This window comes from Spea bombifrons, chromosome 4, assembly GCF_027358695.1.
Source record: "Spea bombifrons isolate aSpeBom1 chromosome 4, aSpeBom1.2.pri, whole genome shotgun sequence".
Taxonomy (NCBI): domain Eukaryota; kingdom Metazoa; phylum Chordata; class Amphibia; order Anura; family Pelobatidae; genus Spea; species Spea bombifrons.
In genome coordinates, this window is record NC_071090.1 from 48,746,133 (window position 1) to 48,761,264 (window position 15,132).

The window sequence follows — 15,132 nt, forward strand, 5'->3', positions numbered from 1 at the left end:
TTCACCAGCTATTCTTTTATATTTGGTATATGGACACAGATCAGTCTCCTGAAATAATGTAGTTTTATATTTCAACAACCCATAGTGATTGTAACTTTTATCAATCAAATATTTGCTTAAGGTCTTTAAGGTTACTGTTGATCCATGAAGGTGTATTGGTTACAATTAACAGAATGATTATAAAAGGAAATGCCAAGGGCGTAACTAGAAGCCTCAGGGCCCCGGTGCGAGAATCTGTTAAGGGCCCCCCCAACCCAATCTACCCTCCTCTCACACCATCTACCCCCTCTCCCCCCCTTCTCAGGCTATCTACCCTATCCCTACCCCCTTCTATCTACATTTTTTTTTGTTTTTATTTCCTTTTATTCGCCAACCTTACCCCCCCAGTTATGCACATCTGCCCCAGGCTTGCCACTCTGCCCCCTGATATGCCTTTTAACCCCCTATATGCCTCTCGGCCTCCAGAAATGCCTTATACCCCTATATGCCACTCTGGTTAAAAGGCATATAATGGGACAGAGTGGCATATAAGGGGGTATATGGCATTTCTGGAGGCAGAGTGGCATATAGGGGGTTAAAAGGCATTTATAGAGACAGAGTGCTATATAGGGGTTAAAAGGCATTTATAGCGGCAGAGTGGTATATAGGGGTTAAAAGGCATTTCTGGAGACAGAGTGGCATAAAGGGGGTTAAAAGGCCATAAATTAAATTAAAAAAACAAGTATTATAGTACCGCAGGCCGGCCGCATCAGCACCCAGCGGCCGCTTAGATTAGATTTCGGGCAGCCTGGGGGGCAATTGTCCCCCTGCCCAGCCCGCCCATGGCGCCGGCGCCGGAGGCGGCTTCAAATCCCGCTCTGCCGGCCGAATCTACGGGCCCACCGGGAAATTTCCCGGTATCCCGGTGGGCCAGTCCGGCCCTGCTTGGGCCCCCTTGAGTGGCAGAACTCCAGGGCCCGGTCGCAGTCGCGACCCCTGCGACCCCGGTAGTTCCGCCACTGGGAAATGCTGATCACTATTGGTGAACTAACATAAGGCACACAAGAAGGTTTGGGTGATCGATATGAGGGGAGAGTGGGTAGGTACAAAATTATCCAGCCCACCGTGTGGTAGATTCAGCATAACATTTTGTTGTAATCATAACGATAAAAGATTTGCTATGATGAGGCCAAATGCCAGATAATAGGAGAAGAGATCACCTGCTAATGTCTGCCTAAGGATACTAAATGTAGTCATTGTTAAGACATGAAAACAAGAACCAAAATAGATGTTCCTGGTGTCAGAAAGGTGACTGGGAAAATGAAGGGAACATTGGCCATGGTAATATGTTTTCTATTAATATACGTGGCTGATTGAAACTCAAGCAGTAGAATTACAATAGAGAAACAAGAACTCTGTAAATTAACAGGTCAACATAAGGAGCTCACCTTAGAGCATTTCCAAAGTTGTTCATTCTTTTTAATTTTCACAATGCATTTTGGTTTTAATTCTGTTGTCATTACTAAAAACTCACAATGGTTTGTTTATCTTGTTCCCAGGAGTTACCTTTACTTTAACAGTTTGCATCTTGACCGAAATACACTACCTAAAAAGGGACTAAGGTATATTATTATTATTATCTTTTATTTATATAGCGCCAACAATTTGTGCAGCACTTAATACAATAGATACATTTAAACGGTTTGACAAGACGAGAATTGACAGACTAAGACAAACCGATACATTAGGTGGAGAGAAGCCCTGCTCGCAAGCTTACAATCTTGAGGGAATGGGGTGAGGACAAACATACGGCACAGAGAAAGGGTGAGCAGTAGTGTGGGGGTTGTATCAATAACAAGGAAGTTCTAGCAGCTAAGATGGTGCGGCTTCTCTGAAGAAGTCAGTTTTGAGATGTTTCTTGAATGTTGGGAAGGAGGATGAATGCTGTTCTTCTTTATATCCCTTCTCCATCTGTTTGGCTGCTGGGCAGACTTTATGTTAATAAAGACATGAACACATGACATTAGTGTTCTGTGTAGGGCTCACAATATTCGTTGACTGTGTGGTTGCTTAGCAGCATGAAGCAAGTGTAACACTTTATTCTGTTGCAAAGTTTAAAGAATGAATAAGTTGCAAGTTATTTATTATAGGATAATCAGATGTTTATTAAAAGCAATCAACACATAACAACATAAACATTAAATACATTTGACAAGATTGTCAGATGATCACGTGGATTGCATGTCTCATGTGTCTCAGATGTGTCTATCCGGCCCTATATGATGTACTCTGGAGCACAATCCTTGACCCGTTTGCCGGAAGCAGCTGGTGTCGGCAGAGCGGGCAGGTGGAGTTTTCCTGCAGCCATGTCAGGATGCATTGGCTGTGAAATGTGTGGCGGCAGGACAAAGATATTATACGCTGCCCCTGTTCATACTCTCCAAGGCATATGCTGCAGGATTCTGGCTCCTCTGATGTATTTAATGGAGACCGACTACGTTGCCTCTCCCCACGCATCTGTCCTGGCGCTTCCACGTTCACAGATGTTCTTACTCTCCTTCTACCTCTTGAACGCAATGGAGGGATGACAACGTGTCTTGGGGTAATATTAGATGGTATATCCTCGTCATTAGGGCCTGCAGGAAAATAAATTACAATTAACACCTTGAATAAAACTGAAATTACAACAGATGATTCTTCCATAAACATATTAAACAGAATTCATGTGCAAATTATGAGGAAAATGAGAAAAAAGATCAAGCACGAGAAAAAAAGGAGCCAGAAAAATAATATAGAAGTTGAGGGTATTGAGTATGGCAATAAGGGAAAAGTAGATTAACTTTACATAGGGAACTAGCAATACAGAGAGGTGCTTGGCTTTTCAGTTGGCCCTATTACTTACCTGAGAGTGAATTCAAGTAACGAATGATGTTCCGATACATGGAACTCATTTTCTAAATCAGAAGTTAGCAGTGTTTTTGATTTTGCAGTCAGGTATATCTAGCGCTATGCAGCAAATGCAGCTTTGCTCAAGAAATACCATGGAGTGAAGCCTGAGCTGAAATGTGTTATGTCCTGCAACACCTGATGTCATAATAGGTGACATCACAGTCAGAACTCTTCCTTCTGCATCAGCACCTCTGGCTTGATAAATGGTTGATAAATGGATAAATAAATAAAGAAATAAATGAACGAACAAACTGCTGAGCATAAAATAAAACATTATGGGATTAATGGCGATCATAAAGAATATCCCAAAAATACATTTAGAGTTCAATACCCATAGCAAACCTATGTAATAGTGTTCACAAGGTATCTACTGCCATTTTCTATGGTAGACTTTTCTTAAGCTAAGTCATAAAGTCCATACTTTCTCACTTATGTATCATGTGCAGTAATGTCTAATGGATGTTGATGGGCACATGTAAATCTCCAGCTGGCTATAACAATGTTAGGAACCTAGCAGGGTGTCCTTAGATGGATCAGGATTGTTAGCCGAATGTGATCGAAACTCTGCATTATGCTTATTTGTGCAACAAAATCATCCATCCGACTTGATTCTTTTTGGGGGAATAGGAGGGTTATACCTTTTAGATGATGTGTTAGGGCAGTGGGATGTAAAGGTTTTTTTTTTCCATTGTATTTTTTGTAATAATTTTTCTCACTCTACTCCCTGCGATCCCCTTGTGATCTCTATGCAGAAGGGAATGCCCAGTTGCGCAATCAGGCATTTCAAACTGTAACAGATTACTGTAGCTGTTACAGGTGCACATCGGAGTGATTGGATATCCCAGCAGGGTCTAGAAACATCCGCAGGGGATATCCTGTCCTCCGGTGAACTTCCGGGTATATACCCTCATCTTCTTTATATTTTACCAATATTTGATAGAAATAATAAAGTGTGTATCATTATTTGGGTGTCATATATACCATCGTATGGTTATATAGTATCCTTTATCTTGCAATGCATACAATATATAGAAGACAATTTTAGACCTTTCATTTGGATGTAAAATCATGATCTGGATTTAAAGGCCAGTTGCCGCCAAATGACATACCTGCTGCTGCTGGCTGGATACGCACAGCCACAGGTGCATCACTTGGCGGCTGCTGGCTTTAAAGTGCCAGGGCCGCATAGTCATCCCTAGTCGCCCCAGGTCTTGGTCATCAAGTATATTATTCAAGTCTGTGAAACGTTTAGGATCCCAAATCTGAGCGGAGTCGTAACACCGAGTGTTACCGCATTATCTACTGACACACATTTGACAGGTATGCATCTGCGGGTTTAACGTATTATATCCTTATTGTACAGAATGTGTGCCAGCCTCACATATATGCATACTAATAAAAGACATTATATACATTCACGGGCGTAGGAACTGGGGGGGACAGATCCCCCCCAGGAAATCATAAGGGGGGGACCGATAATATAGAAATCCCCCCAGGGCTGTACATGAGGCGAGTGCACTCAGGTGCAGCTGTGAGGGTGCTCACAGCTGCCCGATCCGTGATCTCCCCAACCAGTCCTGCAGGCTGCAGCTGCATCATTATATGATGTGGAAAATGAAGGTTGGGTATGATGTGGAAAACGAAGGTATGGGAAGTTATGATGTGGAAAACGAAGGTTGGTGGGGGGTATGATGTGGAGAACGAAGGTGGGGGGGTCTGATGTGGAGAACAAAGGTGGGGGGGTCTGATGTGGAGAACAAAGGTTGTGGAGGGGGGTCTGATGTGGAGAACAAAGGTTGTGGAGGGGGGTCTGATGTGGAGAACAAAGGTTGTGGAGGGGGGTCTGATGTAGAGAACAAAGGTTGTGGAGGGGGGTCTGATGTGGAGAACAAAGGTTTGGGGGGTCTGATGTGGAGAACGAAGGTGGGGGGTCTGATGGTAGATTTGTGTGGGCATATACATATGGTGAGGCATGTGTATGGGTACTTGGGCAGGCATATGTGTTTGTGTATAGGGCAGCTGTGTATATGTGCATGTGTGTGCATACGTGTGTATGGGTTGTGTATATGTGTACGTCTGTATGGGCAGTGTATATGTGTACATCTGTATGGGCAGTGCATATGTGTACGTCTGTATGGGCAGTGCATATGTGTACGTCTGTATGGGCAGTGCATATGTGTACGTCTGTATGGGCAGTGCATATGTGTACGTCTGTATGGGCAGTGCATATGTGTACGTCTGTATGGGCAGTGTATATGTGTACGTCTGTATGGGCAGTGTGTATGGGTACGTCTGTATGGGCAGTGTATATGTGTACGTCTGTATGGGCAGTGTGTATGGGTACGTGTGTATGGGCAGTGTATGTGTGTATGGGCAGTGTATATGTGTACGTCTGTATGGGCAGTGTATATGTGTACGTCTGTATGGGCAGTGTGTATGGGTACGTCTGTATGGGCAGTGTGTATGTGTACGTCTGTATGGGCAGTGTATATGTGTACGTCTGTATGGGCAGTGTATACGTGTACGTCTGTATGGGCAGTGCATATGTGTACGTCTGTATGGGCAGTGTATATGTGTACGTCTGTATGGGCAGTGTATACGTGTACGTCTGTATGGGCATTGTATACGTGTACGTCTGTATGGGCATTGTATACGTGTACGTCTGTATGGGCATTGTATACGTATATGTGTGTATATAAGGAGTGTATTTGTCTTATAGTGTATACGTTTGTGTAAGTATGTGCAAGGGCAGTGTATATTTATGGGGAGGCGTGTGTGTGAGCAGTTTATGTATGTTTGGGCAGGCGTGTATATGGGTAGTGCATTTGTGTGAGTACTGGCAAGTGTGTATCTGCAGGCAATTGCAGCGTATATGTGTGTTTTTGTGGGCAGGCATGCGTAAGAGCAGTGCATATGTGTGTATGAGCAGGCATGTCGTACTTAAAGGGAAGATAATGATTCCCTGTAACACATGTTTAACCCATTGTGTGTGTGTATGTTAGTGTGTGCATGCCTGTGTATGTTATTCAAGTGTTTAAGCGTGTGGATATGTTCCTGTGTGCATGACGTGTTAGGAGTCTTAGATGGTTCCTTCAGTACATCATAGTAGTCTCTGTGGCCGTGTCTAGTGGGGTCCATCTGTGGTTGTAAGATTTTTCTTTTTTTGTGAGTTTCTGTGGGAATTTTCTCCCATTCATCTAGTAGAACGTTTTATGAGCTGAAGGTGATATACCAAGACATTTTGGACAACACTATGCTTCTAACTTTGTGGGAACAGTTTTGGGGACGGTCCTTTTCTATTCCATCATGACTGTGCCCCAGTGTACAAAACAAGGTCCATAAAGGCATGGTTGCAAAAATTCCCCACAGAAACTCTCCAAAATCTTGTGAAAATCGTTCCCAGAAGAGTGGAAGCCGTTATAGCTGCAAAGGGGGACCAACTACATATTAATGTCTATGTATTTATAATGCAATGTCATAAAAGTCCCTGTTGGTGAAATGGTCAGGTATACCCTACCAGTAAACATGCTATACCCCCCAGATTTTTAGGGGTTCCTGCGCCCATGTATACATGTAGATATGTTGTTCAAAAATATAATTTCCCTTTGATACATATTTTTGACTGACTCCAAGTTATTAGAGCTCATATAAATTATGAGATCCTGACTGAAGTGTTTCTCCTTCTACAGGGTGTAGGGCTATTTACGCACATTTACATAAACATGTTAGTTTGCAGTATACTTCTCAAAGTGGCCAAATTTGTGGTATTTGAAAAGGCATACATGTAGATATAATATACACTGTGACACAACTATTCACGCAATAATGGTGGATAAGCTAATTCACCAGCTATTCTTTTATATTTGGTATACAGACACAGATCAGTCTCCTGAAATAATGTAGTTTTATATTTCAACATCCCATAGTGATTGTAACTTTTATCAATCAAATATTTGCTTAAGGTCTTTAAGGTTACTGTTGATCCATGAAGGTGTATTGGTTACAATTAACAGAATGATTATAAAAGGAAATGCTGGTCACTATTGGTGAACTAACATAAGGCACACAAGAAGGTTTGGGTGATCGATATGAGGGGAGAGTGGGTAGGTGCAAAATCATCCAGACCACCGTGTGGTAGATTCAGCATAATATTTTGTTGTAATCATAACGATAAAAGATTTGCTATGATGAGGCCAAAGGCCAGATAATAGGAGAAGAGATCACCTGCTAATGTCTGCCTAAGGATACTAAATGTAGTCATTGTTAAGACATGAAAACAAGAACCAAAATAGATGTTCCTGGTGTCAGAAAGGTGACTGGGAAAATGAAGGGAACATTGGCCATGGTAATATGTTTTCTATTAATATACGTGGCTGATTGAAACTCAAGCAGTAGAATTACAATAGAGAAACAAGAACTCTGTAAATTAACAGGTCAACATAAGGAGCTCACCTTAGAGCATTTCCAAAGTTGTTCATTCTTTTTAATTTTCACAATGCATTTTGGTTTTAATTCTGTTGTCATTACTAAAAACTCACAATGGTTTGTTTATCTTGTTCCCAGGAGTTACCTTTACTTTAACAGTTTGCATCTTGACCGAAATACACTACCTAAAAAGGGACTAAGGTATATTATTATTATTATCTTTTATTTATATAGCGCCAACAATTTGTGCAGCACTTAATACAATAGATACATTTAAACGGTTTGACAAGATGAGAATTGACAGACTAAGACAAACCGACACATTAGGTGGCGAGAGCCCTGCTCGCAAGCTTACAATCTTGAGGGAATGGGATGAGGACAAACATACGGCACAGAGAAAGGGTGAGAGGTAATGTGGGGGTTGTATCAATAACAAGGAAGTTCTAGCAGCTAAGATGGCGCGGCTTCTCTGAAGAAGTCAGTTTTGAGATGTTTCTTGAATGTTGGGAAGGAGGATGAATGCTGTTCTTCTTTATATCCCTTCTCCATCTGTTTGGCTGCTGGGCAGACTTTATGTTAATAAAGACATGAACACATGACATTAGTGTTCTGTGTAGGGCTCACAATATTCTTTGACTGTGTGGTTGCTTAGCAGCATGAAGCAAGTGTAACACTTTATTCTGTTGCAAAGTTTAAAGAATGAATAAGTTGCAAGTTATTTATTATAGGATAATCAGATGTTTATTAAAAGCAATCAACACATAACAACATAAACATTAAATACATTTGACAAGATTGTCAGATGATCACGTGGATTGCATGACTCATGTGTCTCAGATGTGTCTATCAGCCCCTAAATGATGTACTCTGGAGCACAATCCTTGACCCGTTTGCCGGAAGCAGCTGGTGTCGGCAGAGCGGGCAGGTGGAGTTTTCCTGCAGCCATGTCAGGATGCATTGGCTGTGAAATGTGTGGCGGCAGGACAAAGATATTATACGCTGCCCCTGTTCATACTCTCCAAGGCATATGCTGCAGGATTCTGGCTCCTCTGATGTATTTAATGGAGACCGACTACGTTGCCTCTCCCCACGCCTCTGTCCTGGCGCTTCCACGTTCACAGATGTTCTTACTCGCCTTCTACCTCTTGAACGCAATGGGAGGATGACAACGTGTCTTGGGGTAATATTAGATGGTATATCCTCGTCATTAGGGCCTGCAGGAAAATAAATTACAATTAACACCTTGAATAAAACTGAAATTACAACAGATGATTCTTCAATAAACATATTAAACAGAATTCATGTGCAAATTATGAGGAAAATGAGAAAAAAGATCAAGCACGAGAAAAAAAGGAGCCAGAAAAATAATATAGAAGTTGAGGGTATTGAGGATGGCAATAAGGGAAAAGTAGATTAACTTTACATAGGGAACTAGCAATACAGAGAGGTGCTTGGCTTTTCAGTTGGCCCTATTACTTACCTGAGAGTGAATTCAAGTAACGAATGATGTTCCGATACATGGAACTCATTTTCTAAACAAGAAGTTAGCAGTGTTTTTGATTTTGCAGTCAGGTATATCTAGCGCTATGCAGCAAATGCAGCTTTGCTCAAGAAATACCATGGAGTGAAGCCTGAGCTGAAATGTGTTATGTCCTGCAACACCTGATGTCATAATAGGTGACATCACAGTCAGAACTCTACCTTCTGCATCAGCACCTCTGGCTTGATAAATGGTTGATAAATGGATAAATAAATAAAGAAATAAATGAACGAACAAACTGCTGAGCATAAAATAAAACATTATGGGATAAATGGCGATCATAAAGAATATCCCAAAAATACATTTAGAGTTCAATACCCATAGCAAACCTATGTAATAGTGTTCACAAGGTATCTACTGCCATTTCTCTATGGTAGACTTTTCTTAAGCTAAGCTAAGTCATAAAGTCCATACTTTCTCACTTATGTATCATGTGTAGTAATGTCTAATGGATGTTGATGGGCACATGTAAATCTCTAGCTGGCTTTAACAATGTTAGGAACCTGGCAGGGTGTCCTTAGATGGATCAGGATTGTTAGCCGAATGTGATCTAAACTCTGCATTATGCTTATTTGTGCAACAAAATCATCCATCCGAATTAATTCTTTTTGGGGGAAGTGAACGGGGGCAGGAGGGTTATACCTTTTAGATGATGTGTTAGGGCAATGGGATGTAACGGTTTTTTTTTTCCATTGTATTTTTTGTAATAATTTTTCTCACTCTCCTCCCTGCGATCCCCTTGTGATCTCTATGCAGAAGGGAATGCCCAGTTGCGCAATCAGGCATTTCAAACTGTAACAGATTACTGTAGCTGTTACAGGTGCACATCGGAGTGATTGGATATCCCAGCAGGGTCTAGATACACCCGCAGGGGATATCCTGTCCTCCGGTGAACTTCCGGGTATATACCCTCATCTTCTTTATATTTTACCAATATTTGATAGAAATAATAAAGTGTGTATCATTATTTGGGTGTCATATATACCATCGTATGGCTATATAGTATCCTTTATCTTGCAATGCATACAATATATAGAAGACAATTTTAGACCTTTCATTTGGATGTAAAATCATGATCTGGATTTAAAGGCCGGTTGCCGCCAAATGACATACCTGCTGCTGCCGGCTGGATACGCACAGCCACAGGTGCATCACTTGGCGGCTGCTGGCTTTAAAGTGCCAGGGCCGCATAGTCATCCCTAGTCGCCCCAGGTCTTGGTCATCAAGTATATTATTCAAGTCTGTGAAACGTTTAGGATCCCAAATCTGAGCGGAGTCGTAACACCGAGTGTTACAGCATTATCTACTGACACACATTTGACAGGTATGCATCTGCGGGTTTAACGTATTATATCCTTATTGTACAGAATGTGTGCCAGCCTCACATATATGCATACCAATAAAAGACATTATATACATGTAGATATGTTGTTCAAAAATATAATTTCCCTTTGATACATATTTTTGACTTTGACTCCAAGTTATTAGAGCTCATATAAATTATGAGATCCTGACTGAAGTGTTTCTCCTTCTACAGGGTGTAGGGCTATTTACGCACATTTACATAAACATGTTAGTTTGCAGTATACTTCTCAAAGTGGCCGAATTTGTGGTATTTGAAAAGGCATACATGTAGATATAATATACACTGTGACACAACTATTCACGCAATAATGGTGGATAAGCTAATTCACCAGCTATTCTTTTATATTTGGTATATGGACACAGATCAGTCTCCTGGAATAATGTAGTGTTATATTTCAACATCCCATAGTGATTGTAACTTTTATCAATCAAATATTTGCTTAAGGTCTTTAAGGTTACTGTTGATCCATGAAGGTGTATTGGTTACAATTAACAGAATGATTATAAAAGGAAATGCCAGGGGCGTAACTAGAAGCCTCAGGGCCCCGGTGCGAGAATCTGTTAAGGGCCCCCCCAACCCAATCTACCCTCCTCTCACACCATCTACCCCCTCTCCCCCCCTTCTCAGGCTATCTACCCTATCCCTACCCCCTTCTATCTACATTTTTTGTTTGTTTTTATTTCCTTTTATTTGCCAACCTGACCCCCCCCAGTTATGCACATCTGCCCCAGGCTTGCCACTCTGCCCCCTGATATGCCTTTTAACCCCCTATATGCCTCTCGGCCTCCAGAAATGCCTTATACCCCTATATGCCACTCTGGTTAAAAGGCATATAATGGGACAGAGTGGCATATAAGGGGGTATATGGCATTTCTGGAGGCAGAGTGGCATATAGGGGGTTAAAAGGCATTTATAGCGGCAGAGTGGTATATAGGGGTTAAAAGGCATTTCTGGAGACAGAGTGGCATAAAGGGGGTTAAAAGGCCATAAATTAAATTAAAAAAACAAGTATTATAGTACCGCAGGCCGGCCGCATCAGCACCCAGCGGCCGCTTAGATTAGATTTCGGGCAGCCTGGGGGGCAATTGTCCCCCTGCCCAGCCCGCCCCTGGCGCCGGCGCCGGAGGCGGCTTCAAATCCCGCTCTGCCGGCCGAATCTACGGGCCCACCGGGAAATTTCCCGGTATCCCGGTGGGCCAGTCCGGCCCTGCTTGGGCCCCCTTGAGTGGCAGAACTCCAGGGCCCGGTCGCAGTCGCGACCCCTGCGACCCCGGTAGTTCCGCCACTGGGAAATGCTGATCACTATTGGTGAACTAACATAAGGCACACAAGAAGGTTTGGGTGATCGATATGAGGGGAGAGTGGGTAGGTGCAAAATCATCCAGACCACCGTGTGGTAGATTCAGCATAACATTTTGTTGTAATCATAACATTAAAGGATTTGCTATGATGAGGCCAAATGCCAGATAATAGGAGAAGAGATCACCTGCTAATGTCTGCCTAAGGATACTAAATGTAGTCATTGTTAAGACATGAACACAAGAACCAAAATAGATGTTCCTGGTGTCAGAAAAGTGACTGGGAAAATGAAGGGAACATTGGCCATGGTAATATGTTTTCTATTAATATACGTGGCTGATTGAAACTCAAGCAGTAGAATTACAATAGAGAAACAAGAACTCTGTAAATTAACAGGTCAACATAACGAGCTCACCTTAGAGCATTTCCAAAGTTGTTCATTCTTTTTAATTTTCACAATGCATTTTGGTTTTAATTCTGTTGTCATTACCAAAAACTCACAATGGTTTGTTTATCTTGTTCCCAGGAGTTACCTTTACTTTAACAGTTTGCATCTTGACCGAAATACACTACCTAAAAAGGGACTAAGGTATATTATTATTATTATCTTTTATTTATATAGCGCCAACAATTTGCGCAGCACTTAATACAATAGATACATTTAAACGGTTTGACAAGACGAGGATTGACAGACTAAGACAAACCGACACATTAGGTGGAGAGAAGCCCTGCTCGCAAGCTTACAATCTTGAGGGAATGGGATGAGGACAAACATACGGCACAGAGAAAGGGTGAGAGGTAATGTGGGGGTTCTGTCAGTGACAAGGAAGTTCTAGCAGCTAAGATGGCGCGGCTTCTCTGAAGAAGTCAGTTTTGAGATGTTTCTTGAATGTTGGGAAGGAGGATGAATGCTGTTCTTCTTTATATCCCTTCTCCATCTGTTTGGCTGCTGGGCAGACTTTATGTTAATAAAGACATGAACACATGACATTAGTGTTCTGTGTAGGGCTCACAATATTCGTTGACTGTGTGGTTGCTTAGCAGCATGAAGCAAGTGTAACACTTTATTCTGTTGCAAAGTTTAAAGAATGAATAAGTTGCAAGTTATTTATTATAGGATAATCAGATGTTTATTAAAAGCAATCAACACATAAAAACATAAACATTAAATACATTTGACAAGATTGTCAGATGATCACGTGGATTGCATGACTCATGTGTCTCAGATGTGTCTATCAGCCCCTAAATGATGTACTCTGGAGCACAATCCTTGACCCGTTTGCCGGAAGCAGCTGGTGTCGGCAGAGCGGGCAGGTGGAGTTTTCCTGCAGCCATGTCAGGATGCATTGGCTGTGAAATGTGTGGCGGCAGGACAAAGATATTATACGCTGCCCCTGTTCATACTCTCCAAGGCATATGCTGCAGGATTCTGGCTCCTCTGATGTATTTAATGGAGACCGACTACGTTGCCTCTCCCCACGCCTCTGTCCTGGCGCTTCCACGTTCACAGATGTTCTTACTCGCCTTCTACCTCTTGAACGCAATGGGAGGATGACAACGTGTCTTGGGGTAATATTAGATGGTATATCCTCGTCATTAGGGCCTGCAGGAAAATAAATTACAATTAACACATTGAGTAAAACTGAAATTACAACAGATGACTCTTCAATAAATATTAAGCAAAAGTACTTAGGAAAAACAGAATTCATGTGCAAATTATAAGGAAAATGAGAAATTAGATCAAGCACGAGAAAAAAAGGAGCCAGAAAAATAATATAGAAGTTGAGGGTATTGAGTATGGCAATAAGGGAAAAGTAGATTAACTTTACATAGGGAACTAGCAATACAGAGAGGTGCTTGGCTTTTCAGTTGGCCCTATTACTTACCTGAGAGTGAATTCAAGTAACGAATGATGTTCCGATACATGGAACTCATTTTCTAAATCAGAAGTTAGCAGTGTTTTTGATTTTGCAGTCAGGTATATCTAGCGCTATGCAGCAAATGCAGCTTTGCTCAAGAAATACCATGGAGTGAAGCCTGAGCTGAAATGTGTTATGTCCTGCAACACCTGATGTCATAATAGGTGACATCACAGTCAGAACTCTTCCTTCTGCATCAGCACCTCTGGCTTGATAAATGGTTGATAAATGGATAAATAAATAAAGAAATAAATGAACGAACAAACTGCTGAGCATAAAATAAAACATTATGGGATTAATGGCGATCATAAAGAATATCCCAAAAATACATTTAGAGTTCAATACCCATAGCAAACCTATGTAATAGTGTCCACAAGGTATCTACTGCCATTTTCTATGGTAGACTTTTCTTAAGCTAAGCTAAGTCATAAAGTCCATACTTTCTCACTTATGTATCAAGTGCAGTAATGTCTAATGGATGTTGATGGGCACATGTAAATCTCCAGCTGGCTATAACAATGTTAGGAACCTAGCAGGGTGTCCTTAGATGGATCAGGATTGTTAGCCGAATGTGATCTAAACTCTGCATTATACTTATTTGTGAACAAAATCATCCATCCGAATTAATTCTTTTTGGGGGAAGTGAACGGGGGCAGGAGGGTTATACCTTTTAGATGATGTGTTAGGGCAATGGGATGTAACGGTTTTTTTTTTCCATTGTATTTTTTGTAATAATTTTTCTCACTCTCCTCCCTGCGATCCCCTTGTGATCTCTATGCAGAAGGGAATGCCCAGTTGCGCAATCAGGCATTTCAAACTGTAACAGATTACTGTAGCTGTTACAGGTGCACATCGGAGTGATTGGATATCCCAGCAGGGTCTAGATACACCCGCAGGGGATATCCTGTCCTCCGGTGAACTTCCGGGTATATACCCTCATCTTCTTTATATTTTACCAATATTTGATAGAAATAATAAAGTGTGTATCATTATTTGGGTGTCATATATACCATCGTATGGTTATATAGTATCCTTTATCTTGCAATGCATACAATATATAGAAGACAATTTTAGACCTTTCATTTGGATGTAAAATCATGATCTGGATTTAAATGAAGATGCAGTGTTGTCTATTTGTATTGTCAATCAGTGTTACAATTATATGATTTTCAAGTTGTTACATTTAATGTTGTCTACTGGCTGGCCCCTTGTAAAGTTCTTAGCTATTTAACTTTTTAAGAAAATATAGCGCAAGGCCCAGAATGGCCATTCCGCACAATGGGCAGATGCCTAGTGGGCCAGTCACTAGTAGAGCCGTATACTTAACTGTTACTTTAGCTCCAGCAGCAGATTACACTGAACGAGGCGGCCCTGGCACTGAAGGCCGGTTGCCGCCAAATGACATACCTGCTGCTGCCGGCTGGATACGCACAGCCACAGGTGCATCACTTGGCGGCTGCTGGCTTTAAAGTGCCAGGGCCGCATAGTCATCCCTAGTCGCCCCGGGTCTTGGTCATCAAGTATATTATTCAAGTCTGTGAAACGTTTAGGATCCCAAATCTGAGCGGAGTCGTAACACCGAGTGTTACAGCATTATCTACTGACACACATTTGTCAAGTATGCATCTGCGGGTTTAACCAGGGCCGGCCCTATA

The 15,132-nt window shown here is 41.7% G+C and overlaps 1 protein-coding gene across 2 annotated transcripts in view; it reads left to right on the forward strand.

Moving 5' to 3' along the window:
* The window catches only part of NAV3 (neuron navigator 3), a 151,120-nt gene that overhangs the window by 108,689 nt on the left and 27,299 nt on the right, over positions 1-15,132 (forward strand). Inside the window, exon 17 of one of the 2 annotated variants that reach the window (XM_053462634.1) lies at positions 1,539-1,601. The exons of the other annotated variant lie outside the window; for it this stretch is intronic. Within the exon in view, the coding sequence (XP_053318609.1) occupies positions 1,539-1,601 (63 nt within the window). The remainder of the gene's footprint in view (positions 1-1,538; positions 1,602-15,132) is intronic. 2 annotated transcript variants of the gene reach the window in all.